This window comes from Diceros bicornis, chromosome 29, assembly GCF_020826845.1.
Source record: "Diceros bicornis minor isolate mBicDic1 chromosome 29, mDicBic1.mat.cur, whole genome shotgun sequence".
NCBI lineage: Eukaryota > Metazoa > Chordata > Mammalia > Perissodactyla > Rhinocerotidae > Diceros > Diceros bicornis.
Genome location: NC_080768.1, coordinates 6,506,677 through 6,525,575, shown reverse-complemented (window position 1 = coordinate 6,525,575; position 18,899 = coordinate 6,506,677). Strand labels below are relative to the sequence as shown.

General features: G+C 42.0%; 1 protein-coding gene across 1 annotated transcript; it reads left to right on the top strand.

The window, feature by feature from the left end:
- The first annotated feature begins 11,549 nt into the window (after window positions 1–11,549).
- Window positions 11,550–12,385, top strand: LOC131393855 (alpha-defensin 1-like). Its single transcript, XM_058524847.1, has 2 exons — window positions 11,550–11,724; window positions 12,264–12,385. The coding sequence occupies exons 1-2, from the start codon at window positions 11,550–11,552 to the stop codon at window positions 12,383–12,385; spliced, it is 297 nt and encodes a 98-aa protein (XP_058380830.1).
- Window positions 12,386–18,899: the final 6,514 nt, after the last annotated feature.

Here is an 18,899-nt window from a genome sequence, read left to right as displayed (position 1 = left end):
TGGCTCAACTATGGCCTCAAGGACACGACATCTCCTGTCACCTGCTCCAGTGTCCACATGGAGTAACTGTCCTCCTCATGGTCAAAATACAGCTGTTACGTGTCCAAGTGCTTCTGTCATCCAAGCAGAGAGAGGGGGGAAATATGAAACAATTGCATAACAAAGACGTGAAGCAATAAGAAGAATTTATTTTATTAATGAAACAGGGTGCCCTTCTTAGGGATGACATTTTATTGGTCAGAACTCTGTAATGGGCCACTCTGAGCTGCAAGAGAATCTGTGACATCCCTCATTTTTAGCAAGCACAGGGCTGCCCAGATCCTAGGCAGGAAGAGAGGAAGATGGAAATTGGCTGATCCCAAGGCTTCTACAGCACACTCCATGGTGGGCAGCCAGCAGTCAGGCTGGTGTATTTCTGTGAGCACTGTGGGGACAACCTCCAAGGAGGACAATGGAGTATCATCTGTAAATGTATAAAACATGTTCTTCAACCCAGCAATTCTACTTCTAGAAATTTATTTAAAAGATATAGTCACTTATAAGCAAGGTGATAAAAATGTACTCAAAACAGTGTTGCTTGTAACTGCAAAAGTTTAGAAATAACCAAATTTTAGCAGTTTAACAATGTTTTACCAATAATAACATAGTTAAATGAGGGTATATAAAAACAGTGGGATAGTATAAATCTATTAAAAATCATGATAGAGTTCTGTATGTGTTGATATAAGTATTTAACCTAAAGCAGTAGGTGAATAGAGCAAACTACAGAATAATGTGTTAACAGCGAGGGTTTCCTGGAGAAAGGCTGAGGGCTAGGGCAGGGAGAAGGGAGATGGCATTTGTCAATCATTACTCCTCTACTTTTTGAATTATGTGCCCTGTGCAGGAATTAAAATATTTTGAATTTAAACATATTTCTGAAATATTTTTAATGAAAATATCAAATATTTCTGTGGGGCCATCATTGTTTTTGATATATCTCAAAGTGGAGAGGTGTAACTGGTACGCATTTTATATGATGTGTTTAGATCATATTGGCTTCTTCAAATAAATCTGTCCTTTGGCTCTAGTCTGACCAAGAGGTTACCTAGAATCCCACTGAGCTCATTTCCCCTGAGCCTGATAAATCATTGTCCTGACTACATCCAGGAGCATACTCACCTCAGAACCTCAAAAGCACCTTCTTCCAGCAGTAATAACCCTGAATCCTGTAATCCATTAACCCTCAACTCCATTGGGGTCCAGCTCTGGTCCCAGGGTCTAGATCTCCAGAGATGAGCAGGGCCCATCTTCAGAGAAGAAGAGGAATTTCTTCTCTGAATTTCTGGAATGAAAGTATTGTTTCACGTCTTTTTTGAACATTAAAATGTAAATATTCAAGCAGATGGGCAACAGAAAATAGACCAGGCTCCTTATCATCATTATCAACGTGAAACAAGTGCAGATACCAAACGTGCAGACTTGTGCTTGATGAAAGCTGTCAGAAGAGGAACATCAGAGACATGTGAGTGCACAGCTGCCTGGGCCCCATCCTCAGGCAAATGCACCCCTTCTCTCACTGCACTGTCCGTCTCTGAGCCTCCTGCTATCAGACCTATAAATACAGGCTGACTCAGTGCTCTCCACCCACTCAGGCTCCTGCTCTGCCATCCAGACCCTGACCTCCAGGTGACTCACAGCCATGAGAACTCTCACCCTCCTTGCTGCTCTTCTCTTCGTGGCCCTCCAGGCCCAGGCTCAGAGCCTTGAAGAGAGAGCTGACCAGGTTTCCACCTAGGACCAGCCTGGGCCCGAGGTCCAGGACATGACCATCTCCTTTGACAGGGACGAACGCTCCGCTTGAGAAGCTTCAAAAAGTGAGACACCGGCCAGCTTGCTATGGGGGTCTGCAGTCCTAATGCACCACAAACTAGCCAGGACAGCATTAGGAATGGAGGACAAGGGACTGAGAGTCTTTTTAAGGGCCCTTTGAGCACCAAAGTGTTTGGGTCCACGACATGGGCATGTGCAGTGCAGCAGCTTCAGCTGCAAAGACTAAACAGGCTGTTATAAGGGCCTCTGTACATGGAGGCTGGGCTCAAATTGAGTGTGAGGATGAGTTGGGGTGCGGAGTAGGTAACCCTGAGTTGAGAGGTGGATCGTTGAGGAGGACAGGTCTCCTCCTCATGATAGAGGAGGATCAGAGAAAAATTATGATCCTGGCTACCAACACATTGCCAGTAAGAATTCTTGTGATTTATAATAAAAAGTCAGATTCTCCACACCCTAGCATGAGTGGCATTGTCTATTGTAAGTAGACACATCGCCTCTTAGGATATCTCCAGGAGGCTGGCTCTGCCTCTCGTTCCCTCTTTCCCACTGTGCCTCCTCCTCCTCTTCTTTCTGCAGGCCTTACAGGAACTGCCACCTGCACCTGCAGACACTCCTGGGACTGCTCTAGCAACGAGCGCCAGTCGGGGGTCTGTAGAGATAAGAAAAACTCCGCATACAGGCTCTGCTGTCTTCGCTGAACATATGTATTGAGACCCAGAGCAGCACAAGATTCCATTTGAAGACCTGGAAAAGGGTTTACTCTTTATAACTTGTACCTTTTTCTTATTTCTCTTTCCAATATAAACTTTCAGCATTAAACTCAGTATTTTTGGCATTTTTCTTCTTTTTTTTTTTTTTTTTTGCATTTCCACATAACTTTTCCACATAACTTTTCTATGTTCTTCCCTTGCATAGAAAATTTGTTATTTAATTGTCTACCTTAAGTCAACTGGCCTTTGCATCCCAGTGCTGCACAATTTGAGCATCATACCAGAACAACAAAAACAGCAAAACGAACATAACTAATTACAAAAATTTTAATTTCTAAAATTCGATCTATTCATAATGATACTCAAATAGGGAAGTGACTATGAAGTGTACCAAAAGGTGTTGTTGACTCAAGGAAAGGTGGATCCAATGGCTATGTTTAGTTGTCCTTTAAATTTAAAAAGTGAGAGGGCATGACATACCTGGATGTTTTTCTTATTTTCAGCAGATGTGTTAATGACAGATACGTATTATTTTTCTAACTGCATCAACAAGATAGAGCGAACTAAAGCTTCACTGAGCCACAAACAAGGAAGAGGTATGAACTTACCAAAAACAGAATATACTGATGAGCATGAATGTCCTCAATTAATCCCCAGAAAGTAAGGGTGTCCAGAATCTGGTCAGTAGAGGGGGTCACACCCAGTCACCAGTGGAACAATTGGTCCCCCTTTGGACCCCAAAAGATAAATTATTCCAATGTTCAAGGAAGGAGTTGGCCTCAACTCCCTATCTCTTCAAAGACACTGAGTCTACTCATTATAACAAATCTCTAAAAATTTTAATAAAATTCTAGCAAGAAATACTTTCCTTATAATAATCTAATGAACCAAGTCAATATTATAATGAGGAGACAATTGCTCATACACTTACTGTCATGCAAAAACTTAAAGAACACCTTATTTGTCAGAAAGGACAGTCTGTAAACTCAAAATTTCTATAAAAGGCAGGAATTTAAGAGTACCATGAAAGGATAAAAGAAACCATTTTTATTACAAAAAAAAGTCTCAGCCTGATAATAACCATGGTCTCAGGTTTGAATGATCCTAGAGACACACCAAGTAACTTTTCCTGATGGAGACTCAGCTGTGTGACACCCAGACCTGCACTGCTGCAAAAAAATCAGATGACCACACCAATCAATAATGTCTGTCTCAACTGCATGTATCAGTCAGGTTCTCCAGAGAAATAGAACCAATAGGATGTGTATAGACTGAGATATTTATTTTAAGTAGTTGTGATTATGGAGGCTGGCAAGTGCAAAATATGCAATGTGGGCCATCAGGCTAAAGTCCTAGGGAAGAGTCGATGTTGCAGTTCAAGTCTGAAGGCAGTGTACGGGCAGAATTCCTTCACACCCAGGCGAGGTCAGTGTTTGCTCTATTCAGGCCTTCAACCAATTGGATGAGGCCCATCCATATTTTGGAGGGCAAAGTGTTTTACACTAAGTCTACTGATTTAAATATTTTTCTCATCCACAAAACTTCCTATGGAAACATCCAGAATAATGTTTTTCAAGTACCTGGGCACTGTGGTCTAGCCAAGCTGACATATAAAGTTAACCATAACCCCGGACCTTCAATTTTACTGCACAATCCTCTAAGTCTCCTGAGTCCCACCTTGTTCCCATTTTTCGGAGGGTTTTAATATATATTCTCTCCATCATATTCTCTATTGCATTCTTTCCACTTTTCATGTGCCTGAACTTCAAATATATCTTTTAGCTCCATGTAAATGTCATGTGAGAGTGGTTTTGCTTTGTTTTATTTTGATAAACATCTATAATTGTGTAATTGATACCATCTTAGAATCAGGAAATTAGGATGACGCTGGTTAATATCCATTATCTGCTTCATTGAGTCAGGCATCTCACTGACTGCCTCACATGCCATACCATCAGATGGGAGAGAGACGAGCATCAGATCTGAGAGATGAGAAAGGGAGACCCAGTACCTGGTGACCAGTCTTCAGTCTTATGTCTATTGACTCCAGAGCCAGTGGTATCAAGGTCTAGATACCACCACCTCCAAAATCTGTCAAAATCTATAACAGAGAAAGCTGATGGGTTGCAGCTCCAGAGGGACCTGGGACAGAAGACCACAGTGCTGCCGTTTTTTCTGTGGAGACAAAAAATCAGCTCAAGAGGCTTCAGGTGGGAGATGTCAGCATCAGTGTTTTAAGGAGAAAGTGAGAGACTCTGTTCTGGTCTCAAGATTATGTCCCTGTCTATACCTTGCTGAACTTCTCAGGCCTTAGGTTCTTCATCTGAAAACTGACAGTTTTGGCCTCCATGGTCACAAAACGGTCTTCTTTTTCCATGGGATTTTGACTTCATGACATGTGGAAAAGTCTCTGAGGCCAGAGAGGAGCCACGGACAATATGAAATGGATGAGCCTGGCTGTGCTTCAATAGAAGTTTACAGAAACAGTCAAAGGGTCCCATAGCCACACGTCATAGCCTAGACAGGAAATTAGTCTATATCAGGAGATACCTGGATGCAGAGCAAAAATCAAAAGGGGCAAGTATGTGAATGTGTGTGGGTTTCGGGGCAGGGAGGACAAGAAAAGTTAAAGCAAGAAGCTCAGATAGAAAATCCTATGAGGGCTCAGGTCCTTGGTGCCAGGCAGCCTCCACTCAGAACTCATGTGATCTGATGCAATGAGCATTGATGTAGCTCTAATTTCACATCTTGACATGCCTACTCTGACTCAAAATTTAACATCATCAAGATTCTCCCTCCATCCACCACCCCGGGATGTGGCTGATGCTCCCTCTTCTCCACAGCCTGCACTCTCAGTGGTGCTCATCACAGGCGTGTTGTCACTCGGCTTCTCCAACCAACACAAAGAAGTATAAGACCCAGTGTGAAGGCCTGGAATACGTCAGTACTTTCTGTGTTAGTCCCTGAGCTCTTTTCCTCATCCTGAGTAAAGTCTTTACAACAAGCTTCAGTTTCTGCTTTATTGATGTTTGATGCGTGTATCATTTGGGACTAATTTAAATGAGAACAACAGATTTCGACTAAAACTTTCTTAAACAAATTACTGCTCTAAATACTTGGGGAATGTCAAGAGTGATGCTGCCCTCAGACGTAGAATCATATGAAAGCACAAATGATAGTGAAGTTCTGTCTGTCTATCTGTCTCTCTATCCATTCCTGTTCTGTCTGTCCGTGTATCTATCTGTACATGTAACAAACTACTTAACTAACTAGTTTGGCTCTGCTTTCATTAAATTCAATGTTACTCTCAGGAAGATAATTCCTTTGTATTAACAACTATAATCATTGTAGCCCCAAGTTTGTATGGTCTTACCCTTCTTATCCTGGAAAATCCACTGTCTCCATCCCCACGGTGTGGGAATGCTCCCCTTGATGAGTAACCAATCACACACCTTTCTCTGAAGCCCTGGGCTTACATTGGTCCCACGGAAACTGTTTAAAACATGGGGGTAAATGTGTCCTCAAAGATATGAGAAGCAGACCAAAAATCATACGACACTTATAAAATGACATATTCTATATTGTCATCTGGAAATATGGAGTCAGAAGTCGATCGAGTAAGGCATTGTCAGAAATTGAAAGGCATTGGACTGGGTACATGACAAATGCATGCCCCAAACCTTCAAACGAACACTGCCACTTTCATCCTCCTCAGTTTCTCTAAAGTTGCTGAAATTTTCTTAAAACCTCACCTCATCTGGAAACCACATCTTTGACCTCTCATTTCCTCCCCCCGGGTTGGTCCATCTTTTCTATTAAAAATGGCCTATGTTTGCAGCTGCTTTGTTTACTCAAATGGGGTCCTGCCTGTGGGACCTTGACATCCAACGTGTTCTCATCCAACTCTCAAAGCAGTTGCACTGTTTTGTCTCCTTCAATCCAATTTTGTATATTTTTTATGATGACAACCTCCCACTTCCAGGCACCAAACAAACGGCCTAGATATTCTCAGCCTGAAAACCGCAGCCATTTCACTGCATCTTACAATGTTGTGGGTCAGGAATTGGGCAGGTTCGACTGAGAAATCCTTCTGCACGACTCCTAGGGTCATTTCATGGCTGAGGTGGAGGGACAAAGATGGTGTCATTTGCATGCCTGGCCTCATGGTGGGCTGTTTGAACCACAAGGCTCAGGTCGACCCCTCTCCTCCGTTATTCTCAGAACCTCTCACGTGGTCTCCAAAGGCAGGCAGAATTCTGCCATGGTGAATCAGAATCCAGCAGAAGTTTCTGGTCCTGTTAATAGTCAGAGAAGACAGGAATGGGAGACAAAAAAAAACCCTTGTGTGAGGGGTTGTTTGGACTTCATTGGGAATTATGAAAAAGTAGGCATTTCACCTCCCTGTGCTGAGTAATGACAGGAAGATAAAATACCTTTAGTCATGACAGAAATGAATGTATGATCATGTATTTGAATGGAGAAGGAGGTAAGAGAGAAAGGAAAGGCAATTTGGAAGAGAAAATGATAAGGAAAGGAATTGTGAAGAAAGGAGACAGGGTAACAGTGTGAAATGTCCTTTCTCATATTTGTTTACAAGTTCTGATGATCTATATGAGACACAGATTCTTCCAGAACCTATGAAAGGGAACATGTTTTCGTCCCATGGGTAAGAGTCCCATAATTTACTTTGACTCAAAACAGACTCAAATAATTTTCCCTTTTCACCTTGGAAATGTGTCACAGAATCATTTAGCTACAAAAAAGCTGAGAATTCTTCTGGCTTAAGGGAAGTTAAAGAAGACGTCCCTACTGAGCTGCATCTTCACCACGAGCACTGGCCTTGGGGTCTACTACCTGAGCCAGGTCATCACCACTCATTGTCACAGCAAACATGAAGAACGTCCATTGAGCACTCTACAGTGTCAAGAAAACCTACACTTTGGAAACTCTAGAAAAATCTTCCCAAAACATCATATTGATCATAGAAAGTCCTTATGGGAAAAAAATGCTTGCTGGCTCCTATCACCCAACTCTGCTGCACTCTCCTTTTAAGGTACCGTAGTGTAGCTCTGTCCTCCTTACAGAGTGTGGGAGAATGGAGGAAAGAGTATAAATTTGGCTCGATTCAGAAGTTCTGGGTTCATGTGACAGCTCAATTTCTACTTTCCCTCCCCCATCCTTAGGTCCTTATCCTCAATTAAGGAGGTTTGTCTACAAGGCCTCCAAGAAGCTTCCCAGTCTTATATCCAGCCAAACTCATTGCATTTCTCCATCCTCTCAAGTTCTTTTCCCAGTCGTTACCATCTCCAGGCCGCCCTATTGAATGTTGTTGGCACTTTACTTCTTCACACCATTTTCCAGACTTGGAAACTGCTCTCTTGCTTTTCTCTTTGTCCAAACCCTGTTCCTTCTTCCAGGAGGACTTGAAGACTTCACTCTACCAGAGTGTCATTTTGCATAAGTAATGCACAAATGTAGAATACTTCTTATATTGTGATCTTTTCTCGATAAAGAACCTACCAGTGCGAAAACTTCTTGAGGTCTTTGTAAACAGGAGCCCTGTTAGCATTTACCCTGGGATACACCATTGAATTCCTATGGGTCTCAGTATCTTCTCATGTAAAATGAGAATAGAATTGCATTCTTTCCATGTATTGTGGGATGAAGACAGCCTAGTGTGACTTCACAGAAGTGCTATTCATTGAGTAACTACTCCATGGGCTGGTAGTGTTCTCAGGATACAGAAAAGTATTTACTGAACTAACATTAGCTAATATTTATTGATTACTAAGTATTCTTCATCCACTATGATAATTAATTCCCACAATACTCTATTAAGTAGATGTTATATTTAACCGTTTTTGCAGATGGGAAAACGAACTTTAGAGAAAAGTATTTTACTCAAAGTCACAACAGATTAGGCAACAATGTGATGTCAAATCTCATAAACTTACTTTCTATACACTCTATCTTTCTAAACTCTAGAGTGCTAACTAATGTAAGCTGTTGGGGGTTACTTTTTTCTGAGCACAGAACCTGAAGGCTGCTGGTCATCAGACATTTCCTGGCTGATAATCTCAATCAGCTTTTATAGCTTCTCCTTAGTATATGCCTTTATAAATCCTCTCCTTTGTGATTTTATGTGTAGCCTCTGGGACTTGATTTTGTTTTTATACCCTGCAAGTTCAAAAGAAAAGCTATTGCCAGACATCACCAGCCAGAATTCACATTGATAATCATTGTTGAGTAAAAATATTTCATTGTTCTCACGACATTGTGCTTGGTGTACTGTTGACCCGTCCACAAACTGGGCTGTCCAACAGTATAATGACCAGCAAAATCAACCCATGAGTCTCCAAGATGCATGGTATTCTAAAGAGAAACAAAGCCCTCATCCCCAAGACACTGATCCCTTTTAATGACCAGCACCTCCTGTGCAGTAGCAGGATGTTGAGCTTCTCTCAGGAGGAAGGAGAAATTGCCCCGTAGGTGCTCAAGTCCTTTGGGAGCAAGATCAGAGAAAATAGCCATTGGAAAAGGATGCTGTGTTTACATTACAATGCTTGCAAATGTGCTTAAACTTTGGGAAGATTGTAGCACAGAGAGATACGACAGAAGGAGAAACAAACAGAGCTCCCTTATTACCTAATGTCACTTTGATGTTCCTCTGATCTGGCAGCTCCACTGATATCCTATCTACTTCCTCAATGTCTGTGTGTACTATTCCTACATCAAAATGACAAGGATCCTGATAACGCTCTCTGGAAAATACAGCTCCCCCAGAGAAGGGGCCTCAGGGCCAATGGACCCTCTGACTCATAGCACCAGACTCGGAGGCATTATTTTCATGCTGCAAAAGTAATAACACATGAAAGACTGAGTTTTACAAATTTAAGTGGGAAAGACACAAAACTCTGAAAGAATTTTTTAAATGACATAAAAATCCAAATTTTCTGCACAGCACTAAAAGGAAAAAGACAAAATGACAAACTCCGCAAATGATTTCCAGTTCTTATGACAGAGTTAATTTCTTTAATTTACAGGGAGGACCTACAAATCAATAGAAATAAATAGGCTAACAATTCCATTTCCCAAAACAGGCAAAAAAGAAAGGACATTTCAGAGAAAATAAATACAAATACTTCTCAGACATGAAAACCTGTGGACCACGATTCCTGAGAGAAATGCAAACCAAGACAACACTGGGATCCCAATTCTAACCTATCAGATTGGGAAAGACCAAAAAACCTCAAAGTCCATGGATCAGACTGCTTTCAGCCACAAACACCAGGAAACCCAGCAAAAAGTGTCTTTAGAAAGAAAAAAGTCTGTATTTCCCAAGTGACAGCAATCTGAAAGTAAGCAGTCCAGGAGGGAGTGAGGTGGCTCAACTACGGCCTCAAGGCCCAGCATTATGTGTACCTGCCCCGGCATCCACATGGAGTAACTGACCTCTTCCTGGTCAAAACTCAGCTGCCTCAGGTCCAAGTTCTCCTGTCATCCAAGCAAGGGGGGAATACAAACAATCACATAACAACAGAAGTGAAGAAAAAGAACAATTTATTTTATTATTTAAAAAGGTGCCCTTCCTAGGATTACATTTCATTGGTCAGAACTACGTTTCTGGGCCATTTTGCACTGCAAAAGGGGATATCACTGAGCACATCACTGCCCAGATTCTAAGCAGGAAGAAAGGGTGATGGAAATTGGCTAATCCCAGGGCCTCTATAACACACTCCATTGTGGGCAGGGAACAGACAGACTGGTGTATTTCTGTGAGTGCTGTTGGGACAACCTCCATGGAGGACAATGGAGTAACATCCGTAACATATAAGACATGTTCTTTAACCCAGCAATTCTACTTCAGGAAATTTATGTAAAAGATGTAGTCAGTCATGAGTAAGATGATATATATAAAAACATACTCATTGCAGTGTTTCTTATAAACTGCAAAAGTTTAGAAGCAACCAAATTTTGTCAATTTAACAATGCTTTCTCAATGATAAAATAAACAATGGTATATAAAAAGAGTGGGATAATATAAAGCTATTAAAAATAATATCAGAGTTTTGTATGCATTGTTATAAAAGAGCTCAACCTGAAGCATTAGACGAATAAAGCAAATGACAGGATAATGTGTTAACAGTGGGGATTTCCTGGAGAAAGGATAAGGGCTGGGGCAGGGAGAGGGGAGACTGCTACTTGTCACGCATTACTCCTCTACAATTTCAATTTTATTTCTTGTGAAGAAATTAAAATATTCTGAACTTTAAAAAATCGAATATTTCAGATGGGGGTTACAGGGGCAACATGGTTTTTGATATTTCTCAAACTGGACAGATGTAACTGGCATACATTTTATGTGATGTGTTTAGATCACACTGGCTTCTTGAAATATCTATCTTGTGGCCTAGTCTGATCAACACTTTATCTAGACTCCCACGGAGCTCATTTCCGCTGAGCCCGATAAGTCATTGTCCTCTCCACACCCAGGACCCTACTCAACCCAGAACCTCGAAAGCCTGCTTCTTAGGGGAGTAATGCCCCTGAATCCTGTAATCCATTAACCCTCTACTCCACTGGAGGCTAAGTCTCGTCCCAGGGTCTAGACCTCCAGAGATCAGCAAGGCCCAAGGTCAGAAAAGGAGAGTCATTAATTCACCGACCTTCTTGAATGAAAACACAGTTTCTTGTCTTTATGAACATTGAAAGGTAAATAGTCAAGCAGATGGGAAGCACTAAATTGACTAGGCTCTTTATCATCATTATCAACTTGAAACAAATGCGATCACTAAACACACAGCCTCGTGTTTGATGACAGTTGCTGGAACAGAAGAGCATCAGAGACATGTGAGGGCACAGCTGCCTGGGTCCCAACCCCAGACAAATGCACCCCTTCTCTCACTGCACTGTCCATCTCTGAGCCTCCTCCTATCAGACCTATAAATACAGGCTGACTCTGCCCTCTCCACCCACTCAGGCTCCTGCTCTTCTATCCCGACCCTGACCTCCAGGTAACTTACAGCCATGAGAACTCTCGCCCTCCTCGCTGCTCTTCTCTTCGTGGCCCTCCAAGCCCAGGCTCAGAGCCTTGAAGAGAGAGCTGACCAAGTTCCTGCCCAGGACCAGCCTGGGGCCGAGGTCCAGGACATGACCATCTCCTTTGACGGGGATGAACGCTCTCCTCGAGAGGCTTCAAAAAGTGAGACACCGGCCAGCTTGCTTTGGGGGTCTGCAGTCCTAATGTGCCACAAACTAGCCACAACATCATTAGAAAAGGAGGACATTTGATTAAGAGGCTCTTCAAGGGCCCTTGGAGGACCAAAGTGTTTGAGTCCATGACATGGGCTTGTGCAATGCAGCAGCTTCAGCTGCAGAGACTAAACAGGCTGCTACAGGGACTTCCATACAGGGAGGCTGGGCTCAAATTGGATGTGTGGATGAGGTGCGATGAGGACTAGGTAACCCTGAGTTTCAGAAGCTGATTGTTTTGAAGGGCAGGAAATAAGCATGTACATAATAGACAAGGATCAGAGTAAAATTAAGATCCATATGACCAACACATAGCCAGTAAGATTTCTTGTGAGTTATGACAAAAATGCAAATTCTCTCCACCTTGACATGACTGACGTTGTCTGTTGAAAGTAGACTCATTGCCTCTTAGTACATCTTGATGATGCTGGCTCCACCTTTCCTCCATCCCTCCTTCCCCCTTGCCTGACCCTCCTCTTCCTTCTGCAGGCCTTCCAGGACCAGCCACTTGCACCTGCAGAAAGGCCTGGCTCTGCAGTTTTGGTGAGCGCCACTCTGGGAAATGTACAGACAGAAATGGCTCCGTGTACAGGCTCTGCTGTCGTACCTGAGCTCGTGGATTGAGACCCAAAGCAGCACAAGATTCCATTGGAAGACCTGGAAAAGGGTTTACTCTTTGTACCTTCTAACTTTTCTCCTTTCTTTTTCCAAAATAAACTTTAAGCATTAAACTCAGTGTGTTTGGCATTTTTCTTCCTTATCCTTTTTCTTGCCTTTTCATATGGCTTATTTCTGGGGTTCACTTGTAAAGAGAATTCTGTCCAAAATGGTCTTCATTAAGTTTACTGGCCTTTGCATCCCAGTGCTGCACTATTTGAGCATCGTACCACAATAACAAAAACAGCACAAATGAAAATAATTATTAATTGCAACAATTTTTTATCAATAAAATTTAGTCCATTCATAATGATGCTCAAAAGAGGAAAATGACTATGAAGTGTACCAGAAGGTGTTGTGACTCAAGAAAAGGTGGATCCAATGGGCTGTATTCACTTCTTCCTTAAATTTAAAATGTGGTAGGGCATTGACATATATGAAAACTTTTTTGTTTTAAGCAGATATGTTATGGATAGATATATTTTTTTCTATCTGTATCAATAAGAGAGAGTGACCTAAAGTTTCAGTGAACCACAAATCAGGAACAAAGAACCATACCAAAGCTACAAAATACTACCTGGCATCCATGGTCCCAATTAATGCCTAGAGAGAAGAGGAGTTGAGAAGCTGGTCCCAGAGGTGGTCATGCCCAATGACCAGTGAAATAACTGGTCCCCCTTTGGACGTCAAAAGGTCAATCTGTCCAACGTCCAATGAAGAAGTTGGTCTCTACTCATTACATCTTCAAAGACATTGAGTTTACTAACTATAATAAACCCCTACTAATTTTAATAAAATTCCAACAAGTAATAAATGATTTATAATAATGCCAATGAACCAAGTCAATACATCATAAGGACAAGACAATTACTCATACACTTAACTGTCATGAAGAAACTAAAAGAACACCTTATGTCTCAGAAAATCGTCTCGACAATCAAAATTTCTGTAAAAGACAGAGATTTAAGAGCACCGTGACATGATAGAAGAAAACATTTCTATTACCGAGAAAAGTCTCGGCCTGACAATAACCAGTAGCTGAGGTTTGAATCAACCTGGAGACACACTAAGTGCCTTTTCCTGAGAAGTGTCAGGTGTTGGACTCCAGAATCTACAACCTCATTGAGCCTGCTTGTGGATCTGAGAAGATTACAAAAACCCTGGGAAGTACTATGCCACAACAAAAGGGAAACAAAGTTAAATCCATACTTTTGGCACTCTTCTAACAGTTTTGGTGGAATGGGTGAACAAGTTTGTGATCCTCGTTCTTGAGGATGTTTACCTGTTGTTAAAGTTATTGGAACTGTTGGAAAAGAATCAGGCATGCTAAATATATTAACTCAATGTACAATGGTTAATATCATTTAAATTATCACATTTGTATCAGTATTTATTACTCAAGAACTGATTTTCAAAAACATTGATGGAGCATTAAACTTAGTGCAAATAGGAGTAAGGCTTTTCTCTGTGCACAAAGTCCCTCCAATATCAAAGAATCCATCAATCCAGGTCAGGCTGGTCCTGCTTCCTCTCCCCCGAGCTCCATGATCAGAGCTCTCCTCCCATCAGGAGACGGTAGGAGCTGGGTTCTCTCCTTGCTTTTCCAGAACAGGATTCCCTTCTGCTCTGGCTATCATGGCCCAGTCCTAGACAGTCCACCAGGTCACCTCCTCTTAAAGTAATAGACCAAAAGGAAACAAGGCAAAACATGTGGCCATCAAGACACAGGCCCCTCCCCGCTGCTGACAATGTCATGCTGCCCCTTTGGAATTGGGTGCTCAGGTAACGGGGAGAGGATACTCATGCCTCACCCAGACATGTGAGGTTTTAAGTAAAATGAAGGCAGATCTGGGGACAGGTAAAGTACAAATCAGCTCAAGCTGGACAAATATCGAAGGAGAAATCATTGCACCATAGCACAGTTCAGATGGGTGGACTGGGACCCTCCATCAACATATTTGCTACTTCTGCTTCCCACTCAAAGGCACCCTCAGAATGCTGTTCACTCTGATGAGTCCTCAGATCAGACAGACTGAAAGCATTGCCTGGAAACAGCAGGAGGATTTCACATGGCTCACCCACTCCACTCTGCCTCTGATCCAGGAAGTCAAAGATGTGTGCTGACAATGTCTCCAAGTGATTGATATTTGATTGGCCCCTCTGCTATAGGCAAATATGAAGACCGTGATGGATCACTTCTTCCCCCGGAATCACAGGGACTGCCTCGGTGCTTTAGGAATTCCTCATTTCCAGACCCTCACAGCCGTGAAGACCCCTGCTGTCCTAACGGCCATCTTGCCCTTGGTTCTCCAGACCCAATCGCTGCCAATTACAGAGAGAGTTGATGAGGCTGCAGCCCAAGAAGAAGTTGGCAGAGGACCAAGATGTTGCTGTGTCTTCTGTGGAAGATAAAATCTCTGCTCAAGAGGCTTCAGGTGAGAGATGTCAGCATCAGTGTCGTAATGAGGAACCAGGAGACTATTCTGGCCCCAAGATTGATATAACCTCTCTGGGTTCCCTGTTTCTTTATCTGAAAACCTAAAGAGTTTGCCTTGATGTCATCTAAAGGGTCTTCTTTATCCGTGGGCTTTGACTTCATGACATGTGGAAGAGTAGCCACGGACAATATGAAATTGTTGAGCCTGACTGTGATCTAACAGAGCTTTCCCTAAACAGTAGGAGGGCCTCCTTGGCCCTCGGGCCACAATTTACTCACCCACAGACTAGATTTTAGTCTATTTCAGGAGATACCTGGATGTAGAGCAAAGGGCAAAAGGAGCAAGCATGTGAATGTGTAAGGGTGTGGGGGCGGGGAGGACAAGTGTGGTAACAGCATGGAGCTCAGATAGATAAGGCTGTGAGGGCTCAGGTCCTTGCTGGCAGGCATCGTCCAGTAAGAACTCACGTGGTCTGATGCAATGAGCACTGATGTAGGTCTAACTGGACCTATTGACATGCCTATATTGCCTCAAAATTAACTTCTCCTACTTTCCCTCCATCCACCACCCCGGGGCTCATGGCTGATGTTCCCTCTTCCTCCAGGCCAGGTAAACATGTCCTGCTATTGCAGAAGAGGAGCCTGCCTGTCTCAGGAGTGTCTCTTCATGGCCTGAACCCCCAGTAGTGTTCATCTCAGATGCTGTTGTCCCTTGGCTTCTTCAACCCAGATGCAAAAACTTCAAGATCTTGATTGAAGGCCTGGAGGGAACAGTTGGTGCCTTCTATGTGTGTCTCGGAGCTCTTTTCCTCATCCCATGTAAAGTCTTCACAACAAGCTTCTGTTTCTGTTTTTGATGTTTGATTTGTATCACTTGGGACTAATTTAAATGCCAGCAACAGATTTCTGACTAAACCTCTCTTAAACAAAATACTGGCTCTAAATAGTTGGGGAATTCAAAGAGTGATGCTAACCTCAGACACAGAGTGGTATAAATGCACAAATGATACCAAAGGTCCGTCTGTCAATCTATCCATCTATCTCCCCGTCTATCCATTATTTGTCTATTCATCTGTCTATGCATCTATCTCTCTATCCATTCTTTTTCTGTCTTTCTGTGTATCTATTTATATATCAATCTATCTAAATAATCATTGTTGATTCTGCTTTCCTTAAATCCAGCTTTAGTCTCAGGAAGACATTTCCTTTGTATTAACAACTATAATCACTGTTAGTCCCAATTTCATGTGGTCCAAACACCCTCCTTCTCATGGAAAACTCACTCTCTCCATCCCCACAGTGTGGGAGTGCTTCCCAGTAACAGACCTTCCTCTGAAGCCCTCGGGTTATATCTGTCCCACTGGAACCTTTTAATTAACACTACTGGGACCACGTCCTCAAAGATATGATAAGCAGACCAAAAATCATATCACACTTATGCAATAACATGTTCTGTATTGTCATCTGGAAATAGAGAGTAAGAAGTCAATTCAGCAAGGTATTGTCAGAAATTAAAAGGATTGTGATTGGTTACATGCGTGCTCAAAACCCGCAAACACTGTCATTTTCATCTTACTCAGTTTCTCTCAAGTTACTGAAATTTGCTTAAAACATCCCATCATCTAGAAAACACACCTATGGCCTCCAGTTTCCCCTCTGAGTCAATCTTCCTTTTCCATAAAAAAAAAAAAAAAAAAAAAAAAGGGCCTGTGTTTGCAGCTGCTTTGTTTCCTCAGCTGGGATCCTGCCTGTGGGACGTTGGGCATCCAAAGGCCTCTTTTCATTTTGCACTGCTCTGTCTCCTTCAGTCCAATTCTGTCTAGTCTTTAAAAACTTGATGGGTTTCCTGTGTATAAATTATAATCCACTCTATTGGACAAAGTCACCCCACACTTCTCTCAGACACAAGCCCTTCACTCCTGAGCTGAACATTAGCTTGCTGGGAATCCATTAAGATTCATAAAACCCTTATTTCTAGAAGAAAAACTCCTTCTCCATCCATCCTTTAAAATTTTCAAGGTTGTCACAAACGTTCTTACAGCCAAAGCCTTGAGATCTAGCCTGAAACCATATTTAATGGGAACACCTTCCATTTGGTCTTTGTTCTGGGGGCCACTTCTTATTTTGAGAAATTTGCCTTGAATGACTCAGTTTGAGAAATATTTCCAAGCTTTAACTAACATCTCCATGAGCCCCTCTCAGCCTCCACCACCAGGTCCTTTGATGGGACTTCTGCCCACTGCTCAGTCCTAACAGTGATACCACAGCTTTGAGGTTTTGGTTACAATAGCATCTCATCTCCAGGCACCAAGCAAACTGCTCCAGAAATTCTCAGCCTGAAACAGCAGCCATTTCACTGCAGCTTCCATTGTTGTGGGTCAGGAATTGGGCAGGGCTCGACTAGGAGATCTTCTCCATGGGCTTCTTTGGTGGCCAGGCTGGAGGAGCAAAGATGGTGTCATTCTCATGCCTGGCCCCATGGTGGGCTGTTTGAACCAGGAGGCTCCCCTCGGCCCCTCTCCTCCGTTAGTTTCGGGAACTCTCGTGTGGTCTCCACAGGCACACTGAGTTCTGCCATGGGGACTCAGAAGCCAGTAGACATTTCTAGTCCTCTTCGTAGTCAGAGAGGACAGTGATGGGAAGACAAATGAAACTCTGATGTGAAGAGTTTTGAGAATGATTGACTATATGAAAAAGGAGGCATTTCATCTTCCTGTGCTGAGGACCATCATGACTTTATGGTCAGAAAGAACAGCCAATCTGCAAAAACCGAATCATTTGAAATTTGTTAAAATTGGCTTTACAGCTCTAGATATGATCAACTTTTGTAAATATTCCACGTTTACTTTGGGGAAAAAAATTTTTGTTGCAGTGGTTGAGTTGTGTGAGCAATGTGTGTTAATTAGTTCACGAATTTAGCAGTGTTATTCAAATGTTTGTTCTTTTGGAAGTTTTGTCTACTTTTTCTTTATCAACTGCTAAAAATGAAACCCGAAATCTGCCTCTGATACTTTGTGTTTCCCTATTTCTCATAATCTGTCAACCTTGGAATTTACACTCTAAGTGATATACATTTAAAATTATTAACTTTTTTTGGTGAATTAAAGCTATTTTCGGTACAAAATGGCATTCTTCATTTCCAAAAATACCTTGCCTTGAATCTTCTGTTTTGAAACATACCGTATATACCACACTGACTTTCTTTGGGTGAGTTTTAGCTCAGTACTCTGTTTCAATCTTTCCCTTTCAACCATCACATAGCCTATGTTTTTAGATGTGCATTTTCAAAAATAATTTGTTTGTTTTGAATTCAGTATAATGGTCTTTGTCTCTTAAATTGACTATGAAATTCACTGTTAATACACAGATATTTGGATTTAAATCTGCTACTTAATTTTATGTTTTCTATTTTTCCACCTTTTTTATGTTTTCCCCCCTTCGTGTCTTTTTTGATTGAATTTTTTTGTTATTTTAGTTTTATCTACTACGTAGAAATTACACGGTCTGACCTATCACTGAACAATTATAAAAGAAATTACAGCATGCATACACAACTTATCCTTATCTTCAAAACAAAGAGGCTTGTCTACAAGGTCTCCAAGAAGCTTCACAGATTTACAGCCAGTCCAAACTCATTTGTCATTCTCCATCCTCACAAGCTTCTCTCCCAGTCATCACCATATCCACGCTGCCCGATTGAATGTTGTTGGCACTTTCTTCTTCACTCCATTCTCCAGGTGTGGAAACTGATGTCTTGCCTCTCTCCTTGCACAAATCCTGTTCCTCCTTTGAGGAAGACTTGAAGTCTTTACTATACCATGGTGTCATTTACCTAAGTAATGCACTTTGAATGCTTCTTATATTGTGACCTTTTATCAGTATAGAATTTCTTTCAATGCCATAAACTGTTTGAGGTCTTTGTAAACAGAAGACCTGGGTTTCCAATCCAGCTCTAATAAGTACTTGCTCCTTCACCCTTGGATACACCTTTGAAATCCTGTGAGTCTCAGTGGCTTCTGATGTAAAATGAG

Coding starts and splice junctions, on each gene's coding strand:
- LOC131393855 (XM_058524847.1), top strand. CDS start 11,550: ATGAGAACTCTCGCCCTCCTCGCTGCTCTTCTCTTCGTGGCCCTCCAA. Junction 11,725..12,263: donor TCCTCGAGAGGCTTCAAAAA/GTGAGACACCGG, acceptor TTCCTTCTGCAG/GCCTTCCAGGACCAGCCACT.